The sequence below is a fragment of the Pantherophis guttatus genome, chromosome 1 (assembly GCF_059756535.1).
Source record: "Pantherophis guttatus breed Tessera chromosome 1, ASM5975653v1, whole genome shotgun sequence".
NCBI lineage: Eukaryota > Metazoa > Chordata > Lepidosauria > Squamata > Colubridae > Pantherophis > Pantherophis guttatus.
In genome coordinates, this window is record NC_142063.1 from 140,794,153 (window position 1) to 140,817,898 (window position 23,746).

General features: G+C 38.3%; 1 protein-coding gene across 2 annotated transcripts in view; it reads left to right on the top strand.

The window, feature by feature from the left end:
- The window catches only part of ACVR2A (activin A receptor type 2A), a 51,820-nt gene that overhangs the window by 7,320 nt on the left and 20,754 nt on the right, over nucleotides 1–23,746 (top strand). For both annotated transcript variants that reach the window (XM_034424772.3, XM_034424766.3), the window contains exons 2-4: nucleotides 18,133–18,340; nucleotides 19,324–19,433; nucleotides 21,659–21,813. In XM_034424772.3, coding sequence (XP_034280663.1) covers nucleotides 18,133–18,340; nucleotides 19,324–19,433; nucleotides 21,659–21,813 — 473 coding nt within the window. The remainder of the gene's footprint in view (nucleotides 1–18,132; nucleotides 18,341–19,323; nucleotides 19,434–21,658; nucleotides 21,814–23,746) is intronic.

Consider the following 23,746-nt stretch of genomic DNA (forward strand, 5'->3'; position numbering starts at 1 on the left):
GCATATACAAAGTGAGTTAAATCAAGGCATTGTAAATAACTGAAATAATGATTAAACTAATTGGTGTACAAATTCTTAGTCCTGCAGGCTGCCTGTTGTGTCATCCACTGACATGAAAATATATTTGTACTATTGAACAAAATATTTTATGTTTGCAGATAACATAATTTAATACTGTATTATATTTACAGTGTCACCAACAATAACATTTTGCCCTTTGTTTTATTTTAAAAAAGCAAAATTTAAATCAGTTCTTTAATTTGTGTATTTAAAATTTTGCTAGAAATTTAGTTTTTTGTAATACCAAATATGAGATTTTTAAAAATAGCCTTATAATCATTTGTTTACCTGCAATTCAGAAAATAGTTTGAAGAAAACTTGCACTCATTTTGTACAGACTTTCTTCTGCAAAACCTCTTACACATTGGACATATTAGTGAACATCGTAATATGAACCTTGAAAGAATAGAAAACGAAAACAGGTCTAAATCTGTTGCTTTTTTAGAAACTTAAAGATTTGGCATGATCTCAGAACTGAACCTTTGTTTGTTTGGAATCTGTTCTAAGGTATTATGAGCATAGACTATAACAGGGGTCCCCAAACTTGGCAGCTTTAAGACTTGTGGACTTCAACTCCCAGAATTCCCCCACCAGCATAGCTGGTTGGAGAATTCTGGGAGTTGAAGTCCACAAGTTTTAAAGCTGCCAAGTTTGAAGACCTCTGGATTTCATAGTTGAATTATATTTAGGAATTTCAAATAAGCCCAATTCTTATAGGCCTATTCTAGTTTTCTAACTATGAAAGCTAATTGTTTATTGTTCACATGTAACCTGATTAGGTGGCTCAAGTGGCTAAGACACTGAATTTGTCAATCAGAAAGTTCGGTGGTTCGAATCCCTAGTACAGGTCTCCTGCGTGAGCAGGGGGTGGGACTAGATTATCTCCAAGGTCCGTTTCAACTCTGTTACTGTTACATTAAAATTTACTGTACAAATAAGGTACAATAGAAAAACATGATAGATTAGATATTAAGTATATTAAGTATATTAAGTATATTTACATGGGTAAAATTGGTTTCAGAAATCATACACCTTCCTGGTCTGTGTCCATTGTTTCTTAACCATTTCATAGTAGATTGCCTCAGGATAAAAAATAAAAAGTTATGAACTACATATTTGGCTGCACAATATCTACAATGCCATCATTTCTTATTTTTAGATTTTTATCTTGTCTTTATTACTTTATAAGTAATTCAAGGTGGCAAACATACCTAATATGCCTTCTTCCTATGTTCCCACAGCAGTTCCCACAGCAGCAACCCTACGAGGTGAGTTGGGGTGATAGAGTGACTGGCTCTAAATTAGCTTTATAGAGTGAAAGTTATCTTTCATACCTAAGGTGGGGACTAAAAGTCATAGTCTGATTCTAGACCAGCTCCTTAATCACTTACACCAAACTCTCTCTATTTTCAGATATATTAACTGATAAATAATCTGCAAACCTCCAGATGGCTTTGCTGGATAGAAGAGCTGTAGTTAGAGGTTTTGGATAGATTGATTTAAAGTCAATCCTGAATGGATCTATCATGAACTATAGCAGTTAAAGAATCAAGTTTCCCATTGGTAGTTAAAAATATAACTTTATTTTCCAATTAAAATTTTTAATTTCTAGCTAAAAAGAGTTTACTGTATTGATAGCTAATAGTTCAACCTGCAAATTACAACTCAGAGAGAGAGTAAACAAATGGCCAAAAATTTCCAGAGAACTAATGGTTACTGAGTAAAGCAGCTTACTTATTGGATGAAAGCAGTGTTTGTTTAGAGGACATATTTCTAATTTTATACATTTTACCTTTGAAGTCATTGAAGACCTGTGAGGAACAACAAAATGTTAAAAAATTCCAAATGTGCATTATGCTTAAATTTATTGATGATTTATAGGATAAATTTTTGAAACAAGGCTAGATCCCAACACCTGAGATGACTTGCTAGTCTCTAACTCTATATAAAGTCGAAGTGTGTGTATTCCTATGCGGGAGACTGAATCATAATTGGAAATCTGCAGATCTTGGCTGTCATAAATAGTGGTAAACAATGCTTGCTGACAAGGCTATACCTTTTTTTCATTGCAATCTCACCCATGTGTCTTTTGTACTCAGAAATAAATCTTTTGATCTATAGAATAGGAGAATAGGAATAATTTATGCAGTGAACAAATTTTCTGGGAAATCCGCTCACCTAGCATGCAATCATATATAGTTGCTTCTTTGGTTGAAATTAGGAGGATGAAGATCTTATGGCTTGAACTGAGCTTCTGAAGCTTTTGTAGTTTCATCACTTTCAAATTCAGGCAAGAGAATAAGTTACGTTCTCATGTGTTAACATTAAAATGCTTTCTTCTGGCTCTTTGATAGAATCTCTTGATTCACCAATTGAACATACAGGATGAACAGGCTTCTCCTGCCACATTTCATAACTCGATGATTCATGACAAAGTGCAACAATAAAATGTCCACAGTAACCTGGAATTAAAATTAAGTTAAATTAAAGTCACAAAACATATTACCCTATGATGTCACAGATCATCCCCAATCCCTCCAGAATAACTTGGTTTTAGCAAATTTCTGAAAGCTATTATTGATAGAACCAGTCTCACCTCTATGGGTGGATTGTATTCTTGGGGATTGAGGTCATCATGGAAAAACTCTGCCTCTGAGCCTCAGCTATCCTCCTGAAACTGGGGCACTATTAAGAGGTTCTTCCATATTTTATGGGTCAACTTTAATTGGAAGATGCAGTCCTGAAGGACCGCTCCATATACAAATGTATATCTGGATAAGTTAGATTAAGTTTCATAACACATTTTAAAAAGGCTGTCTATTACCCTCAACTTCTATTTTAATCTCTATAAGAAAGCATCAGCCATCCTAAATGTGCCCGGAGCAATGTGCAATGTAAATCACATGATATGACAAAAACTGCAAAAGTCATAACAGCATAGCAAAGCAGTATTAAAATTATAGCTCACCTTTGTGCCTTGAAAAATAATATATATCAACTGGACTGCAAACAATAGCACCACAAAAACATTAAAAGCTAGCATAACTGGGAATGACTGAACACCACTACAAGAGCAGCTGGATGTTCCCACTCAAAATCATACCAGTAGTACAGACGTACTTAAAGAAAAATTCCTGCAGGCTTGGGATGTTACAAAAGCTCTCAATTCAGCATATGTAAGGTTTTTTTAATAAATCAAACTGGCAGAAATTTTTGGATAATTACGGAAAACAAAATTGACCTGTCTGGGGAACTTTTAATTGTTGTCAACTGAAATTTTTGATATATTTTTTTTCTATGTGTATGTATGAGAAGATAAAATTGGGGCCCTGCTATTGTTGGGCACAACTTTATCTCTAGTTCAGCAGATTGTAACAAAGTATCTTGAAATCTTATAATTTGACCAAGAAGCAAAATTAACCCTATTAAGAGTACTCAAAGAAATACCATTTTTCAGAACTCTGATGAAACTCATGATGCATTTTACACTAGGCATTGAAAGAACTTTGAAGCATGCACAGCTTAGTACTAAAAAATTTTAAGCTATAGCAGCTTTCTTTCTGAGAATTAATTTGCCACTGACATTTGCAATTAGGGCAATCATTGCAAAGCTGTAATTTAAAACCATCAAAGCTAATAGCAGATTTGATAACTAGACAAATACTACTATCATGCCATTACAGTCAGAATAAGCAGACTTTGTTTTATTTATGAATATCTAAGTAATAGAACAATTTTTTTTTGCTTATCCGTCTCCCTGTCAAACGATTCAATTGGATTCAACATGTACCATTTCTTTCTCCCAGTAAGGAGGAATAATTCCTGTATCTCTAGAGTTTTGATAGACTGCATACAAGATAGCAGGGAGGTTTTTTGTTAAATTGTCGTCATTGAGGCACCAATGTATTTTCTGTGCATAAAACAAAATGCTAGGTTGAGAAACTGTTGAGTTGCAGAGAAAAAGGCTGGAAATTATGTGTGTTCCTTTAAAAGCTGCATGTCTTTGTGATGAATGCAGACTCTCTGGCATCTTCTGTACATTTTGTGCATCATGGTTTGTGTAAATTATATGTATATTAGAAGGAAATTGAGAGGTTTGTGTTAATTCTCTGCCATTTACTCTTCATTGTTTGAAGATTTTTTTCTTCCTATTTGTCTTACCCTCACCCAAGCTCAGAATCTCACTCCTTCAGCCTGCCTTTGCTTGTTATAGTGATTGAAGGTTAAAGGAGCAGGAGGAGGAAGACAAAGGGGACTGCTTATATAACATAGTGCTTCCATAGGAAATTAATGGAGGCTGAAAACACCCCTGTACAGGATTGTTGTGATATGTTTACACACATCAAACTCACTACTTTATGCTTGCACCAAGATTTCACTGAGTGTCTCTACATGGACAGAGTGTAAACCACATAAAATTGAGAGTGCCTTAGCCTAGCTACATTTTAAAAATGCATCACTTATACACAATACAGCAAAAAATGCATCTTCCGATGCATTACTTTCTTGTTAACCAGATGAATATATGGAGAGAGAAAAATTAGTGAATGAATTTTGCCTAGTGCAGATTCTGATAGAGGTGAGCCTTATGTTACAATACAAATTGAGGGAAATCCCTATTGAGGGAAAATATTGCAAGTGTTTGCTTTTGGATAGATTGATTTAAGATAAGGATATACTGAATCTTATTTCTTGTTGACTAGCACCTGGGGAAAGTTGATTTTGAGTTGCAGGGATTAGGAAGGATACAGGTAATCCTTGATTTATGACCACAACAGACTGGAATTTTGGTCATTAAATCATGCAGACATTGTATCATCACATCACCTGACCCAATTTTATGACCATTTATACCATAGTTGTTACGCAAATCAAGATGGTTATTAAGCAAATCACTGGTCTTTAAGTAAATCACTTGGTTATTAAGCAAATCAAAGGAGAATATATTTCAGGTTTGAAATGAAGGGCCCTTGGTACTCTCTGAGCTTGTGGGTGGTTTTTTTTTTTTTTTTTTTTTTTTTGCAGTTTCATTACCCAAACTAGACAGTGCTAGTGATCATATTATCTTGTTTGGGCAATGAACTATAAGAAATCAACCAAGCTCAGAGAGTACCAAGGACCCCTCATTAAGCAAATCCTGATTCCTAAATTGATTTTTCTTGTCAGAAGCTGGCTGGGAAAGATGCAGATAACAATCACATGACTGCAAGACTGCAATCCTAAATGTGAGCTAATTGCCAAATGCCCAAATTGCAGTCATGTGACCACAAGTCACAGCTTTGAGGATAGGTTGTAATTTTTTCCAAGGCCATTGTAACTTTGAATCATTATTAAATGGTTGTAAATCAAAGACTACCTGTAATTGAAATGGGAAGAAAATTGATTTCATGTCCAGAAAATTGCATTAAAACAACTATTGTTAAATTGTTTTTAAAGCGTGCCTTTTTTTTTTACCTGACAAGTTTTTAAAGGGAGAGCCATAGTACTCTAGATCAGTGGTCCCCAACCTTTTTATCGCCGCGGCCCGCTGAGCGCGCGCAGGGGTGGGGGCACGGCCCAGGAGCTTTTGCGCACGGCCCAGGAGCCTTTGCGCTGCAGCGTTCATGTCCCCCGGCCGCTGCGTGGCCCGGTGCCAGGTACTCCACGGCCCGGCACCGGTCCGCGGACCGGGGGTTGGGGACCACTGCTCTAGATAGTCTAAACGTTTTACCATCAGGCATATCTGTTAATTTCTCTATGTACGTTGTCAGTAGTCTTACCTTCTCAGCTTGCAGATCTTCCTGTATTACTCTGAGGTTGGTTCTCTACTGATTTTATGTTTTTAAAACCTTCTGATTTTGTACCTCAGAGATCCAAAAATGTACTCTTCACGGAATGGGGTCACAAGACTTATCAGCCAAGATACAGTTTTGTTTTCCTAGAGTTGGTTTCCTAGACTACATAATAGATCCGGGGGCAAAAGAATTATACATCTGGGGCAGAGTGGGTGTTATTTTCCAATTTCTACTATATTCTATTAAGCACCAGATGAGAGCCTTACTTGAAACTCTAAATTTCTGTAAGATTGGAGGTCAGCATTTGGCAGGCTGGCTAAACTTTTTGTGACTACTAAAGAGTGACCTGTAGCCCACTGTTCTATGCTGCTCATGGTACAGTCGGATGTCTGAGAACTGCTACTGCCCTTGTTCAAATATAAAAGACTGGGTTAAGAGTTTTCCATTGGCCATATTTTTGTTCCTCATTGGGATGCAGCCATTCTCCTCAAATGTCAAACTCAAACATCAGCATTTAGCTGCTTATGAAGTAGAGCTTCTAGCTACTCCAAAAGTGACTTTGAAGCAACTTTGAATCCTGTAACTCTGCTTCCTGAGATTAAAGATGAAGGAAGTTAACATGATTGTTTGCAGACCATAATAATATTTATTTATTTATTTATTTGGTATCCGTCTTTATTATTTTACAAATAACTCAAAGCAATTAACATATTCCATATACCATTCCCTTCCTATTATCCCCACAACAACAATACTGTGAGGTGGATTGGGCTGAGAGAGAGTGACTGGTGCTAAGTCACCCAGCTGACTTTCACGTCTAGGACTTGAACTCAGTCTCCTGCATTCTAGCCTGGTGCCTTAACTCAGTAGAGAAAGCTCATTCAGATCTTAGTAATGTGCCCCTACACAATCCTGACTTTTGAACTCTTTTCAGATGGGTCTTTCTTTGTGGTTAACTCTGTTTAAGAGGGACTGTTGTTTTTCATGCTTGTTGTATTACGAAAGTGCTTAATAGAATATAGTAGAACTGGTGCTTAATAGAATATAGTAGAACTTTAATATTTTCATTAACTTGCCTGTAAAATAAAATTGTTAGACTACATAGAGGTAAAGGATATCCTCTTTTTCCTATGCTCTAAGTCAGGGGTATCAAACTCACGGCCCACGGGCCGGATTTGTCATGTGCTGACTATGCCCACCCCCGGTTTAGCAAAGGGGAAAAAAGTCCCGATCCGTCATGTGATGATGATGTGAGGACGTGAGTTTGGCACACTTGCTCTAAATACTGATTGGTTGGTATCACTATTAAGTAAGAACACTCCAATGCCCCAATTATTTTTAGAGGATATTAATTGCTCAAATATGCAAGTGGTGTTTTTGGAATTCTTGCATTAATTTAATTATGAAGCAGTTTGGGATGTTAAAATACAGACCTACGCAGGGCAAATAGCCAAACATAACAGCACTTAAAAGAATGCTGCCAAGGCCTTGACATAACACTTAAGGCACTAGATTATCTCTTGGACTGTGGTGGGCTTGCTGCATTCATGGTTTTAAAACTAATAAAGTCCCGGCAAAGAATTTGTTACAATGGTACTGAAAAAAGTGACATGACCATTTTTCACACTTGCAGCACCCATGGTCACATGATCAGAATTCAGAATTACCAATTCAGATGATTGGTAACTGGGATGTATTTATGACAATGACAGTTGCAGTGTCCCTGGGTCATGTGATGAACTTTTGCAACCTTCTGACAAGCAAAGACAATGGGGAAGCCAGATTCACTTAACAGCTCTGTTATCTATATATATAAAAGTGAAAACCACTCACGCCATAATCACGAAAACTCCAGAACCGTAAAGCCTATAAACTTGAAATTTGCCACATATGTTCTTCTTGGCTTCTAAGCACTCACTAAGAAAGGATTTTTTGAAATGACCATCAGAGCATTAGTATTTCTTATATTATTATTAATATGCTCTGATGCTAAGGAGTTCTACTCCCCCTCCCCACCTGAAAAGAAATCTATTCCAAATGCAAAACACAAGCAGAGGAGAGGAGTTTCACTTTCAGTTTTACTTTCACAGCAGGAAGCAGCTTTAATACAGAAAACTTGAGCTAAGACACGGCCAGGCTCCTTCCTGCCTCATTCTTGCTCACACAGCAAATACTGTTTCACTTTCCAAACAGCCGATCAGCTGGCCAGCGCACATGCTCATGCTGGAAAATGGAAGACCAGCTCTTCTGGTTTCTGGCACTGCTGCACACAGAAAGGACAGCTGATCATTGTGTGCGCATGCACACCAGAAACCCAGAAGAGGAACAGATGATGCTGCACGTGTCACTTTGGGCACACATGCCATAGTTTTGCCATCACAGATATATACTCATTAGTGCATTCAAGGAGGTTGATAATTGCAGGTAACAGAAATAAAGTAGAATAAAATTAGAAATATTTTCATATCCTTCCCTCTCCCAAAGATGTCTATTTACAATTTGTTAGATTTATCATGTAGTATCAGTTTACTGTATACTGCATAGTTTAGAGAGCAATGACTTCTACTGTGTTTCCTCGAAAATAAGATATGTCTGGATAATAAGCCCAATCGGGCTTTTCAGCACATGCAATAATATAAGTCACCCCGCAAAATAAGCCCCCCCACCAACTACTTACATGCACAGATGGTCCGCTATTTCCTCTGGTTGCAACCAAAATGAGTTGAGGCGAGGCCGGAGTGGGGGGAAAGGGGGGGACATACCTTCCCCTCCCTGTTCTTCGTGCCGGCCGAGCTGCCCAACACGTCCCACCCCACCCCAATGGCAACAGCAGCCTGGCTGCTTCCCTTCCCCGCCGTCTCTTTATCGGGGGGGCAGGTGGGGCAGGGGAGAAGCAAGACGCAAACTCGCGATAAGGTTTTCTTTTACAGCATGTTTTCCTGGACACAACAGCAAGAAAAGCGATGGAGCTTGAAAGGTAAGACGCACGTCCTGCTTCTCACCCGCCCTACCTGCCACCCCCAAATTGCATCCCTAAAGGGGGTGGGTGGCTAAGCTAGGGGTAGGAGTCCTGTCATGTTCGGCGAGGGGGAAGAAGAAGAGATGGGAAGGGGAGCAACGTCTTGCTCAATGCATCTCGCTTCTCCCCCGCCCCACCTGCCACCCCTCTCAATAAAGAGGAAAGCAGTTGTTGCCATTGGGGTGGGGTGGGATGTGTTGGGCTGCTTGGACGGCACAAAGGACAGGAAGGGGAGGCAACGGCAGCGACGGGACATCCAGTCCAATGCTTGCCACCTCCTGCACCCCCCAAAATAAGACCCCCCCATAATAAGGCCAAGCCCTTATTTGAGCAGGTCGAAAGAAAATAAGAACCTGTCTTATTTTCAGGGAAACACGGTATATAGCCTTAAAAGGGGCTACTCTTTGGTGATGCTGATAGGGAAGAAAATATTTTCTATGTACTTCCATTGCATCTACTTAATGTCAACTAGCAAAGCTCTGTTGCTGGCTAGGGGCTTACTTTGTAAAGTACTTTACATAATCAGTTATCCCTTGAAGGTTGAAGGACACAAAAGCTTTGGGTGATGATTACAATGATCACAGATGTGTTGCATTGTATTTTACAGATATGCTCCGGTTTTATGCCATAGTTTTGACCAAATCCTAAATGGATTTTGCCATAATGTAGTTTTATACTAACAGTTTGCATACTTTTCAGCTTTTACAGTTACAGAATATTGAAAACTGCTTGAACTAAAATCTACTATATTAGATTTGGATTGGATCCACGCCAGTCCGGCTTCAGGCCTGGGCACAGCACGGAAACTGCATTGGTTGCGTTGGTGGATGATCTCTGGAGGGCTTGGGATAGGGGTTGCTCCTCTATCCTGATCCTATTAGATCTCTCAGCGGCTTTTAATACCATCGACCATGGTATCATGCTGTGCCGGTTGGAGGGGCTGGGAGTGGGGGGCACCGTTTTACGGTGGTTCTCCTCCTATCTCTCCGACCGGACGCAGTCAGTGTTGGCAGGGGGGCAGAGGTCGACCCCGAAGCGCCTTGTGTGTGGGGTGCCGCAGGGATCGGTCCTCTCACCCCTTCTGTTCAACATTTATGTGAAGCCACTGGGTGAGATCATCCGTGGCTTCGGGGTGGAATTCCATCAGTACGCTGACGACACTCAGCTGTACATCTCCACCCCAGGCCATCCCAGTGATGCCCTTGAAGTGATGTCCCAGTGCTTGGAGGCCGTGCGGATCTGGATGGGGAGTAACAGGCTTCGACTCAACCCCTCCAAGACCGAGTGGCTGTGGCTTCCGGCGTCCCGATATAGCCAGCTGGCGCCATCGCTGGCTATGGGGGCGAGTTATTGGCCCCCACGGAGAGGGCTCACAACTTGGGTGTCCTCCTGGATGCACGGCTGTCTTTAGAAGAGCATATGACGGCCGTGGCCAGGGGGGCTTTTCATCAGGTTCGCCTGATTCGCCAGTTGCGTCCCTTTCTGGATCGGGTACTGGTTACCACCTTTAAAGCGCTCCATGGCATCGAACCTGGGTATTTGTGGGACCGCCTTCTGCCGCCAATAGCCTCCCACCGGCCAGTACGCTCCCACAGAGAGGGACTCCTCAGGGTGCCATCAGCTAGGCAGTGTCGGCTGACGACCCCCAGGGGGAGGGCCTTCTCTGTGGCAGCACCTGCCCTCTGGAACGATTTGCCCCGGAGATACGGAGGATATCAGATCTCCGGGCTTTTTGCCGCGCCCTAAAAACTTTTCTCTTCCATCAAGCAGGGCTGGCGTGAACACCCCCCCCCCCCCGTTTTTGAGATATTAGATTTTTAATTGTTTAATGGGTTTTAGTCGTAAGGTTCTTAATTTTTGGCCAAAGGGTATAATTCTTTTAAATTTTAAAATTTTGTATTGGATGTTTTTTACTTGGCTGTGCACTGCCCTGAGTCCACCAGGAGAAGGGCGGTATACAAATTTAAATAAAATAAATAAAATAAATAAATAGTATGTTAATGTTTCTGAATGGGATTTGTTAATTTCATAAAATAGCAGTTTGCTCAAGGTTGAGGAGATAACAGTTGACAAGGAATGCAAATCCAAACAGTCTCTGAAAAAGACTTTGTCTGAATGATTTTGCTTTTAACAAGAGCACATAAAAGAATAGTTCAAAGCTCCAAAAACCAGTCAGGTTGTCAGCTAGTCAGAGTTTCACAAGCACAAACTGGTCATGTAAGAACTAGGCATCAGATAGTTGCGTTCAACAAAGGAATTATGAACTAGGTCTGCATTTTAAATTAGGCTATCTTTAACCAAGAAATTTACTCTCTTGTTTAGCAAAGAGCCTCATAGAACATATTTGGTCTACTCACCAGATGTGGGGACTTGGAGACCCTACATCATTATCACCTGACCATTCCAGCTATTCTAGTGATGCCTGTGTTTGAACCTCAGGTGATTCTTAGTTTTGTGTCTCCTGAGGCTGACTTTCTGTTGGAGGAATTTTTCAGAGTCAGTATCCTGAACCATGACAACTTGTATTCCTTTTTTTCCCAGGTCTGTTTTAGATCACTTGTCCAGGTAGTTGACAGAAGTCAAGGTTGACTTGAAGTCATTATTATGATCAGTTGCAGAGTCAACCAGATGTTTAGCCTGCTTTTGGCATTTTTATCCAGCTGTTTTGTTAGAATAACAACCTTTAATACAGCTTTGAAATTTCTTTTTAATAAGCTCTCAATTTAATTTTAAAGTGTACTTTAATTTTAAAATAAAACCAATCACCAGGGAGGTAGTAGGCTCCCCATTATTCTAAGTGTTTCAATAGAGACTGTGTTGCTATTTGTCAGGGATCCTTTTTATTTTGGATTTCCTTCAGAGCAAGGAATTACATCTTATGTACTAAATAGTCCATTAGAACTATGATCTGTAAATGCTAGGTTCTTCCTCATGCAATTCTTGGCACAGACTCAAAATTTCCTTTAAGGTTTTTAAGAACTTGCTGGGGCAAAATAATGACACTTGAAGGAATATTGGGGATAGATTGCTCATATTTCATTCTGATAATGGAAAGTTGTAACATTGAGTATTGTCAGTATTCTCTTTTAAATTGCTGAATAGACATTCAGGGAGAAGGAAGATAGATGAGTCTTTAAAGGTCCAAATTAGTGACAGAATATTACTATTATGAATAAGCATCAAATATTTTTTTAAAAACTTTCAGTTTTACATTATTTTGTTGAAGAAAGCAATTGACAAATTTATATATCACAGTAAAAAAAGTATATAATGATACTAAATATTTTCTCTTTTTAAATATTAGAATAGCTCAACAAGCAAATATTTTAGCTTTTATCCAATGTAGCAGGACTTTCTTCTTGTAAATCCCCAACTTTCTTTCTAATGTACTTAAGTTTTATTTAATTTTATATGCTGGTCATGCAATATTTGCATAGTTAGAACTAAGAGACCTAAACAAAATGATTTATGAAAATGATTTAAATTTTCGTTAAGTAGAATTCAGCATGCTATATTATTTTGCCGGCTTATAAAATCCATTTTGTTTCAAATGGACATCAGTTTTAAAAGGTCATGAAACAGATAACCAATATTTGGGGAAATGCATATAAAAAAACTGGTTTTCTGGGAAAAAGAAGCAAACAGAAGAAACAAGAGACTGAGACTTGAAAGTAAAAAACTCGGGCAGAAAATCAATATTTGCATATATAATTTACTTATATGTATAGTTATATATGACCTACAACAATAAAATATAAACATGGAGGAAAACCATAAATAATTAAGGTGCTTAAAAAGCATTTAAAAATAACATTGACAGGTTTTTTGCTAGGGATAAAAGTCGGGGAGGGCATTAGGCTATAACCTGTTAAGAATGTAAAACTACTCATTTGTTATACTAAAAGTAATTTATTTGAAATACATTATGTTGTTCTTCAAGGATCTGGAATAAATATGAACTTTTTTAATTCTATAAACTACGCTTTCAATTTTTAAAATATAATTTAAATGAAGACAAATCCCATGCTTTCTTCATTAATCTATATTTGCATCCTTGGAATGACAAAACAAAGAACAACTACCCCCTTCCTTCTGGATAGTAGGTAAACATGAGTCAAGATTCATGTAGATAATAGTGTTCATCAAATACAAAAGTAAAAAAAGATGGGATTCAGATCCATAGATGCAGAGATTTTTAATAGTCTTGAGTGACACTACAGATACTTCTCAAGTATCTACTATCTCAACTAACAACCATTTGTTCAAAGTTGCCTTGGCACTGAAAAAAGTGATATAGGACCTCAAAGGTCTGGCTGTCCCAGCACACCTGTGGTCACCTGATTATTATTTGGGCACTTAGCAGCAGCTCATATTTAGAACCGCTGCATCCATCTTGCAGTCATGTGATGACAATTTGCAACCTTCCCAGCCAGCTTCCAACAAATAAAGTCAGTAAGTGGAAGCCAGCAGGGAAGGTCATATATTGTGATCACATGATGTCTTGCTTAATGACTATGGTGATTGGTTTAAAGATTGTGGCAGAAAAGGTCATACAATTTGGTGCAGTCATGTGATAGCAATAGCACTTAGACTTATATATCTCTTTATAGTGCTTTACAGTCCTCTCTAAGTGGTTTACAGATTGTAAACCACTTAGAGAGATTGCCCCCATCAATCTGGGTTCTCATTTTACCGACCTCAGAAGGATGGAAGACTGAGTCAACCTTGAGCCTGGTGAGACTTGAAGTGCCAAACTGCAGTCTGCCAGCAGTCAGCAGTCATGCCTCACTGAACACTCACCTCGCTTAACAATGAATTTTCCTGTCCTAATTTTGGTCATAAGTGAAGGGCTACCTTTATCTGCATAATAAGGAATTGAATTTCTAGGTGGTTATTACTAAAGGATAATCTAGCTACAGTAGTTCGTGTTGTAGAAACTTGCTTTATATATTGCTGTAAGATATACTAAATGAAGGTATCCTAAAAGATGACTTGGAAATTGCACCTAAACAGAGTGTGGCAGCTCCTATTAGATACAAAGAATACAGGTAGTCCTCGACTTATGACCACAATTGAGCCCAAAATTTTTATTGTTAAGTGAGACACTTGTTGAGTGAATTTTGTCCTTTTTTATGACCTTTCTTGCCACAGTTGTGAAGTGAGTAACATGGTTGTTAAGTAAATCTGGTTTCCCTATTGATTTTGCTTGTCAGCAGGTCGCAAAAGGTGATCACATGACCCCAGGACACTGCAACTGTCATAAATATGAGTCAGTTGGTAGGCATATGGATTTTGATCACGTGACCATGGGGATGCTGCAGCGGTCATAAATGTGAAAAATGGTCGTGTCACTTTTTTCAGTGCCATTGTAACTTCAAACTTTCACTAAATGAACTGTTGTAAGTCGAAGACTGTCTGTAGAAATAACATAATGTTATGTTAATGTAACATAACAATGTTATGTTATAACATTGGTTTTACATGAACTATGCTAGCTTCCATTATTTCCAGATACACTACAACATAGTTAGTTTACTTTATTGATTAGCCCAGGTGTCGGCAACGTGCAGTTCCCGAACCGCATTCGGCTCTTTCATCCCCCTGCTGTGGCTCCCTGTCAGCTGGCTGGCCCCGTCCCTCGCCCTCCCATCTCAGTCACTCCTTGCGTGGCTTGAGAAGGTAAGGGCAATGGCGGGGATGGAGACTCGCTCCATATTCCAGAGCAGGAGAGAAGTGCCTCTGTACTTGCCTCTCTGGCAGGCCTGAAGATCCAATGAAAAAGATGGAAACCCTGACAGTTTCATCTCACGGGCACTTTTTCCAGCACTTCTTGCTGCTGCACGCACCTTGGTTGCTTGGGGAGACGCACAAATTTCTCTCCGCCCCGAGACACTGGTCTGGCCTGGCTGCGGCCAATGCTCTACGTCATAATGGGCTCCAGGAGGAGGAGGGGATGCTGTATCCCTCATTGTGAAGCGCACTAAATTTAAGTGTGCTGTGCAAGGTGCTGTGAGAGCAGCTAGCAGGCCATGGAGGACCCACCTCCCTGGAGAGGCAAGTACAGGGGTGCTTCCCTCCCGCTCTGGAATATTTATTTATTTTATTTTATTTTATTTTATCATACTTATATGCTGCCCTTCTCCCGAAGGACTCGGGGCGGCTCACAACAATAAAACAACAAGACAGTAAAATGAATACTAAAATAATCCAATTAAAATCCCCCACAGTTAAAACTAAAAACCCCAACAGATCAGGAGATTTGTTGAAAAAGCCACGTCTTCAGGTCACCGCGGAAAGAGCGGAGGTCAGGGGCCATCCGGAGTCCAGTGGGTAACTCGTTCCAGAGGGTCAGTGCAGCCACAGAGAACGCCCTCATCCTGGGTGCCAACAGGCGACATTGTCTGGCCGATGGCACCCGGAGGAGGGCAGTCCTATGAGAGCACACTGGGCGGTGGGAGGCCGGTAGGAGGTGGTCCTGCAAATATGGAGGGAGTCTCCATCCCTGCCGTCTCCCTTACGTTCTCGGGCCACACGAGTAGTGACTGGGAGGGGCGGGAAAGGGGCCGGGCCAGCCAGTGATGGGTTCAGCTGACAGGCAGCCACAGCAGGGGGACGAAAGAGTTTCATTTATCTGGGAACCTGAAATGACTCTTGATTTAAATCTTATGGTAAAAAGCACCCAAAGAAGAAGAAAGAACATCAGCAAAAAAACCAAAACAAAACCCCAACCCTCGCCTGTTTTTGGAAATGGTTCAAGAGGGAACACACACAAACACAAGAGGGGGGGAGGAAGAGAGAGGGAGGGAAAGAGATAGATGAGAGAGAGAAAAGGGAAAAAGAGAAATGAGAAAATGATGGAGGGAGAGAATGAGAAAGAGGAAAAAAAGAAATGAGAGAAGAAGAGAGGGAGAGGGACACAAATGAGAGCTGGAGGGAGAGAATGAGAGGGAAAAGAGGGAAATGAGTGAGGGGAGAGAAAAACGGAGGGAGCGAGAGGGAGAGGAAAAAGAAAAACAAGAGGGCGGGAGAGAGACCCATTGCCACAGAAAACACCCGGAGCCACAAAACCTGGGTGGGCGTGGCTGGCAGGGGGATCACATGACTGGGTGGGAATGATGTTGTGTTGGCCACGCTCACCCAGGTTTTGTGGCTCCCAGTGTTTTCTGTGGGAAATGGGTCCAAATGGCTCTTCGAATTTTAAGGTTGCAGACCCCTGGATTAGCCCTTGGGCCATATCAAAGTTCAGAGTTCCAAACACAAATTATTACTAAAATCTGATAAAAACAATTTACAATGGAATTGGATAAAATACAATTTAAAATAAAATTGGAATAAAGTACAATTTAAAATCATATTGGAATAAAATACAATAATTTAATATATAGATAAATAAAATACGATAAAATTATATTTTGGTATCACCCCTACAATCTATCCCAATTAATCCCACATATGCTGATCACTACAAGATAATGTATGACTGCTACTGTTGAGAAATCTTTTCACTGGCATAAATTTTTATTCCTATTTTAATTGGTAATTGTTGAATTACTACATTTCCATGTTTCATTTGCTCTTCCTGTTAGAAAAAGAGAGAAGGACATGTATATTTTCATGGATTTACATGTGTGTTTACATGTTATACAGTTTTTGGTTTGTTTTATTTTTATGTTTTTGCCTGGGTAATCATTTTCCTTTTAAAAAAAACATATACCGTATTTTTCGGACTATAAGACACACATTTTTGTCTCCCAGAAGGGGGCGAAAATATCTGTGCGTCTTATAGACCAAATATTGCTGAAGCCTCACTCACCCGCCAGCCATTTTTTGGCCTACGCACACTTTTGGGCTTTTTTCAGACCTTTTTTGGGGGCATTTTTGAGGCTTTTTTTGCCCTGCTTTCGAGGCTTTATGGCCTGTTTGGGGGGCTTTTTCGACCCGTCTTCAGGGCTTTTTTCGGCCCATTTTTTAGGCTTTTTTCATCCCGTTTTTTCCACTGAAATCGGTGCAAGTTTTCAGAAATTCAGTTTATAAAGCCTTTTCCTTAATTGCAAAAAAAAATTAAAGTATTTGAGTCTTCAAATATAAGGATTGTAATAATTTTATTAAAAAATACATTTAGGATTTGAAATTAGAACCTTTGCTCTTGTAGTAACTTAAATATAGATTGTATCACTTAATTCGTTTTGCATTATTCCCATTTGCAGCAGATCTACTACTGCATTTTGTGGGTTTTATTAAATAGAAAATAAATCACTTGCGTCTGCTTAATTTGTTTCTTGTTTTTGCTTCTTCCTCTTGTCTAGTCCTTCTCTTCCTTTTTCTAGCAGAATCACAGTATGCCTGCAGTAATTCTATATGAATATGAAATACAGTGTGCTAATGACATTTTATGTTAGAAGTATGAAGTCTGGTCAAATATGTTTAAATGACTTTCAAATGAAAATATGAATTCAGATAACTTGACAGTTTGTATTTATAAGACATTGTCCCTACATATGTAAAGGTTGTAAGAGAGCTTTCCCTTCTGCCTGCCTGAAATGAAAAAAAAATTGATGGCTAGAAACTGAAATGGAGTATCTGAAACATGTTTTGATCCTAACATAGCCATAGGCAAATATGCTTTGATGAAAAATATAAAGACAGATAGAAGACAGAAATATAGAAAATTTTAATATAGATTATTGGATGTAATGTCATAGTTTAGATTCAGTATTAAAGAGCTGCCAACTATTTTAAGCTTATGCCTGCATTTATAGATGTTCATTGATTTTATGCTAGAATTTCAGAGGACAAGAAATATAGTGTGCATTTTGTTTTCTGTTTTACATGGCACGAGGAATTATTAGAATTCCTCAGTATCTTACAGGAAAATAGGAGATGATATTTCTGTATTAGATTATATTCTTCCACCAAAATGAAATAACATCCTTTATAGCAAAGAGATTTCACTAGATTGGCAAGTCATGTAATTTTAGAGATAGAATTGTACTTTACTTGTTTCTTAAGAGAGCAATTATTACAGATACCTTTGCTGTGAATATCAGAAACCAATGAGTTTTGACATACAAAACAATTGCATTACTAAATTAAAAATAGTAAATAAAAGCAACTATTATTCTGCCTTAAGGAAAAAAAAGGAATATATGCCATACTGAGATGCAGACATATTTGTGTAATAAGGATTGCAAGACATTTTAAATACAGTTTTGTTCTTAGTATTTTATTATTTTTCCAAGGTTACCCTGAATTTAATTCTTTAAAACCAATTCCTTGCAGGTGCCATACTAGGCAGATCAGAAACACAGGAATGCATCTTCTACAATGCTAATTGGGAAAATGATAAGACAAATCGTAGTGGCATTGAACTGTGCTATGGTGACAAAGATAAAAGAAGACACTGCTTTGCAACATGGAAGAATATCTCTGGATCTATTGAAATTGTGAAAAAGGGTTGCTGGTTGGATGATATTAATTGTTATGACAGGCAAGCAAACACGACTATTTTCATATATTTTCTGTTTTGTAAAGTTTAATCTGTTTCAAAAGCATAGACATTTGATGATGTGTATAAGCATAGGCTATTACACAAAATTTATACAGAGTAAAATACCAAACAAATTCCTTAAGGTAAGTGATAGAATGATCCTTCATTGTTTGGGGGTATTGCCACATTACTTTTTAGGTATTTCTGTTTTAATTCTTCTGTGTAGAAATGGCTAGTTAGTTTTATGTACATTTTGTGAGGCTTTGTTGATAAATAATAGCCAAAACAACATTGGAGGATTGTTTTTTTCCATAATAAAGATAGGGTAAAGGTCCATTTTTCCATTTGATTGGATAATCAAATTGGAACAGACTAGTGCTGAGCTAATCTAGTGTGGAGAAAACTCTTCAGATCCACAGATCTGACGGGTGAGACAGTCCCTGCATAATTTATCTAATTGCATGAACTGCATTGGTTGCAGCTAATGCAATACAGTATTAAATTTAGGCTGAAATGCTACTGGGAGTCATAACTTTAAATTGGGAGAGAACTGAAGCGCCAGTCATTTCTATATTTTATCTATAAATTTCCTGCAGGCCTTTTCTCAAAGTGAAAAGCAAGAAGCTCAAATGTTAGATGTGTAGAAGACTTGTACTTTATTTTAAGAGATGCTTCAGATTAGCATGATTAGCAACCATTTTATAAGAAGCAATAGGCAGTCTACTGGTATCACTCTTTTGATGAAATGTGTGTGATTTGTGCTGCTTTTTATGTAGTACCTTTTGTATTGTTCCCTTTCGTTATGGAAGCCAAATGAAAGTTTGATATACTTTTGCACAAAATTATAATTACTCAGATATTCAGATGTAGATTCCAGAATGCCAACCTTTTAAATTCTGTATTAATTTACTCAGCAATTTTTGCTGGATTTTTAAAATATAATTGTACCAGTTTAATATTTAACTGATTTTAATCTCTTTCAGAACTGACTGTATAGAAAAGAAAGATAGCCCTGAAGTGTTTTTCTGCTGCTGTGAGGGCAACATGTGCAATGAACATTTTTTCTACTTTCCAGAGATGGAGGTCACACAACGTATGTGATATAACTCTTCTTAAAAAGAATCCTGCAGAGAAATTTGTTTAGAATTTAAAACCTATATTAAATATTGAACATGCTTATAGATAACATGTATTTTTCTATTATTCTCATTGGATGATAATAATTGTAAATGAGAAAACATAGGAAAGGACCTGGAGACAGCAGCCTTGGTTAGATACAATACTAAACAATACAGGTAGTCCTTGACTTACAACCACACTTGGTATCAGAATTTCCATTGAAGGTCGGTCTGATCATAAATCAAGGCACCACATGACTGGACCCAACTTCACAACTATTTTTACCATACTTGTTAAGGGAATCACCACTGTCATTAAACAAATCACATACTTGTTAAGCAAATCACACAGTTAAGTGAATCTGTCTTTCACAGTTGACTTTGCTTGTTGGAAGTCAGAGGTTGTGATCATATGACTGCAAGATGCTGCAACCATAATAAATTTGAGCTGGTTGCCAAGCACCCAAATACGATCATATATACGCTCCCATGTGGCTCCCCTCCTGCGCGAGCTGCACTGGCTCCCTGTGGTCTTCCGGGTGCGCTTCAAGGTCTTAGTTAACACCTTTAGAGCGCTCCATGGCTTAGGACCGGGGTACCTACGAGACCGCCTTCTGCCACCAATAGCCTCTCACCGCCCAGTACGCTCCCATAGAGAGGGGCTTCTCAGGGTGCCGTCAGCCAAACAATGTCGACTGGCAGCCCCCAGGGGGAGAGCCTTTTCTGTGAGGGCACCCACCATCTGGAACGAGCTCCCCCCAGAGATACAGAAGATTCCGGATCTGCGCACTTTCCGCCGTGCCCTCAAAACATTCCTGTTTCAGCAGGCCGGCCTGGCCTAACTTTCCCTTTATATTGCTTTTTGATTTTATTTTAAACTGGGATGTCTTGAATTATCTAGGACCAGAGTGTTTAGTATATTTTAATTGGTTTTTTTTTTATTAACGTTTGTATTACATGTATTTTTATCGTTCGCTGTTCACCGCCCTGAGTCCCTTAGGAATAGGGCGGTATATAAATTTAATAAATAAATAAATAAATAACTGCAGAGCTGGTGTGGTGGTCTTTAAGGATGGGTGATAAGTCATTTTTTTCTGAGCTTATCATAATTTTGAATCTGTCAGGCCCAAGCCCAAAGACTGCACAGTGAAATCCAATCAAGTCCAATCTTTTATTTGCTTACACCTAGTGGACAGAAACTAAAGCTATAACTCACTTCTCTAATAGATATATCCCGAGAGATTCTAAGGTGTTGCTACTCTAAAAGTTATTCTCCCACCCCACCCCATCTAATTTGGGAATTTGCAGTCTCTTAATTTTGGCTTTTCCGGAATGTACTGCTGTGAAACCTCTGGGCTACCAAGATTCTCCTCCGTTGTTTCTCCAGATGCTCATTCCATCACAGAAGTGTCATTAAGTGAATGGTTGTAATACAAGGACCATATGAAATTGGATTAGATTGGAAAAAGCATTGCTGAATTTTGACCTTATATATCCCAACAATAATCTATATCAGCGGTCCCCAACCTTTGTGGCTTGGTGGCCCGGCTGGGAGGGAAGAGGGGAACTGGGCCGCACAAGTGGCATGCCAACACGCCTGGGCACACATGCAGCCTTTGCATGTGTGGCGTGCCATCCCACCACTCAGACAAGTTGAGCTGCCTTCGTGCTCCAGCCAGCCATTTGTGTGGCCCAATTTCGAATAGGCCAAGGCCCAGTAGTGGGCCGCAGCCCGGGGATTGGAAACCCTTGCCTGATGGTTGCATCCAAGAAAGACTATTACTAAATTACAATGACTACAATTGTCAGGTGCAAAGAACTGAAAACATTCACTGAATTCAAAGCACTGATAAGATTATTATTGCTACCTATATACAATAATCTGGTCAACTAATGGTCAAAGCTGGTGCTAGATAAGGATCAATGGAATTCTGCGGAGCAGGATTTGGGTTTCTTGTGGCTGTGCAATGATTCCAAACTGATGATACATTTAAGCCTGCCTTTCAGCTCAGTCTGCTCATCTACAAGAATAGGCAAAATACTATGATCTTAAATGCAAACCTAAAATTTAAACATTTAAGCTTCAGATGTATCATAGATAACTTTAATGTATAGATAGCTTAAATGTCCTCAATTTTTAAGAATTGCTTATATTTTCTGTGTTAATACTGAATTATAAGAAATCTTCTTTCCCCTGCAGCTACTTCCAATCCTGTGACAACTAAACCACCCCTGTTTAGTACATTGCTTTACTCTCTTGGACCTATAATGGGAATAGCAGTGATTGTACTCTTTTCATTCTGGATGTACAGACATCACAAATTAGCATATCCTCCAGTACTTGTACCAACCCAAGTAAGTGCATTATTTTGAATGGAAGTAGATTTGTTTCTTTTCAGATTTATATCCCATCTTTTTGTTAGGTTTCTCAAGTCAATATAGACTTGTTACTTTTGATGGTTGCTATTTGACCTTTTGAAGATTTTTGGAAAACTGTTGGCATATGATCTGAGAGTCTGTAGCTAGGGGAATAAATTAGTTGAAATTGGTTTTGTTTCTCTCTTCCACAATTCATAAAAAGATTGTCAGCATCCTACATCAGACATTTTGCAAAAGGCACAGCTTAAAGTAAATATTTTGAACTTTATGATTTGTACATGATATGTTTTAAAATTACTCATCTATGGTAACAGGATGTAAATTATACACATTAAATTTAGGAAAACTCTTGTTTTTCTCATTATTTGGAAAAATTATTTTGAAATAACAATTTTTGAATATTCAGTTGTATTCTAGTTTTGTTCAGGTATCTAAATAAAGCAATTCAGCCCTATCACCATTCAAATTATGTCAGGAAGAAAAAAGCCTTCATGCCTGTTGCTGCCCATGCATTGGTGTTTATGTAAGTCAGTACCTTGCTATTGGAAGGAACTGTTTTGCATGTAGAGCTGTATGTTTCAAGGCTGTTTTTGGATGGACATTTGCACTATGAATGACTGCAGGAGGTAATTGGCATTTGAATAATATTGCCAGATTCCATTGTAATTTGTTGGCATTCTGCAGTAGATCCTATTGTTTAGAAAATCTAGGAATGACAGTCCTTGTTGAACTTGGCTATATTTCAAAATTATTTTTAAGAAGAATTTTATGAATATCCATAACTTATATAGAAGTGTACATGCACACTTAATAAACATTCTCATATAAAATTTACTTTTTAAAAAATGTAAAGTGAAAGCCTAGAATATCAGTTGAGGAAAAATACTAAATTGTTAAAATATGAACTACTTGTACTGAAGTGAGATCAAAATAAGTTACTTTTATGTGGTGAAAATGTCAATACAATAATTTGAATTTGCACCACTTATTTTGTACTAGATTGGATTTTTAAATAATTATAAGAGAAGTTGTTTTACATTTTATAATTTATTTTAAATGGTCTTATGTACTTCAGTACATGAATAAAAGTTTATAGAGCTAAATAAATTAAATAAAAGATAGACTCATACTGTAGCTATCTTAAATTCTCTTTCTTTCTTTTCCCCCCTTTCTCTGCTTGATCCTTATTTTTTGATAAAGGTATATTTAAAATACAGATAAAGTATCTTTGGAAACCAGAAATGTTTTGCTACATCTTTTAACATAACTAAATTATAAATTACATTTAAAACATTTAAATGTTGCATGCACTTTGAAGTAGTAGTTTATGTTAGATTAATATAACAAGTAATGATAAGCAGAATGTTGGATTCCAAAGTCACAAGAGATGAAGGTCAATAAATATCTGATTTAATCCACTGCAAACCTTCCATGTCATGGTCCACACTACTTAAGGATTCCCTTGACTTTACAGAAAGGTATCTGTGTGCAGCAGCAACTGCAGAGAGGTTTCAATATAATGAAGTGTGAAAAGTGCTGCAACCAGTCATATTATATAATCATTACAAGGAACTGTGTACAACACATGTGATCATTTTATAAATTCTTGTGTGTATATTCCATAATTGTAATTTTAGCATTACCATTTTTATCAATACCATTATACATGAGTGTTTGTTAAAACTCAGTGGATTCAGAGTACAATATAAAAGAGTTTGAGCAGAAAAATCATGATCTGACTAGACATGGAACTTCTAATATAAACCTATGAATGTAGAGTATAAATCAGATTATCAACATATTTGCAGTAGATATAGACAGTGATACATAAATTTGATTACAAGGACATTTCTTCATGCTATAAGCAATCTTTAGCTGAAAAAATTCCCTTGAAAGGCTCACTTTTATG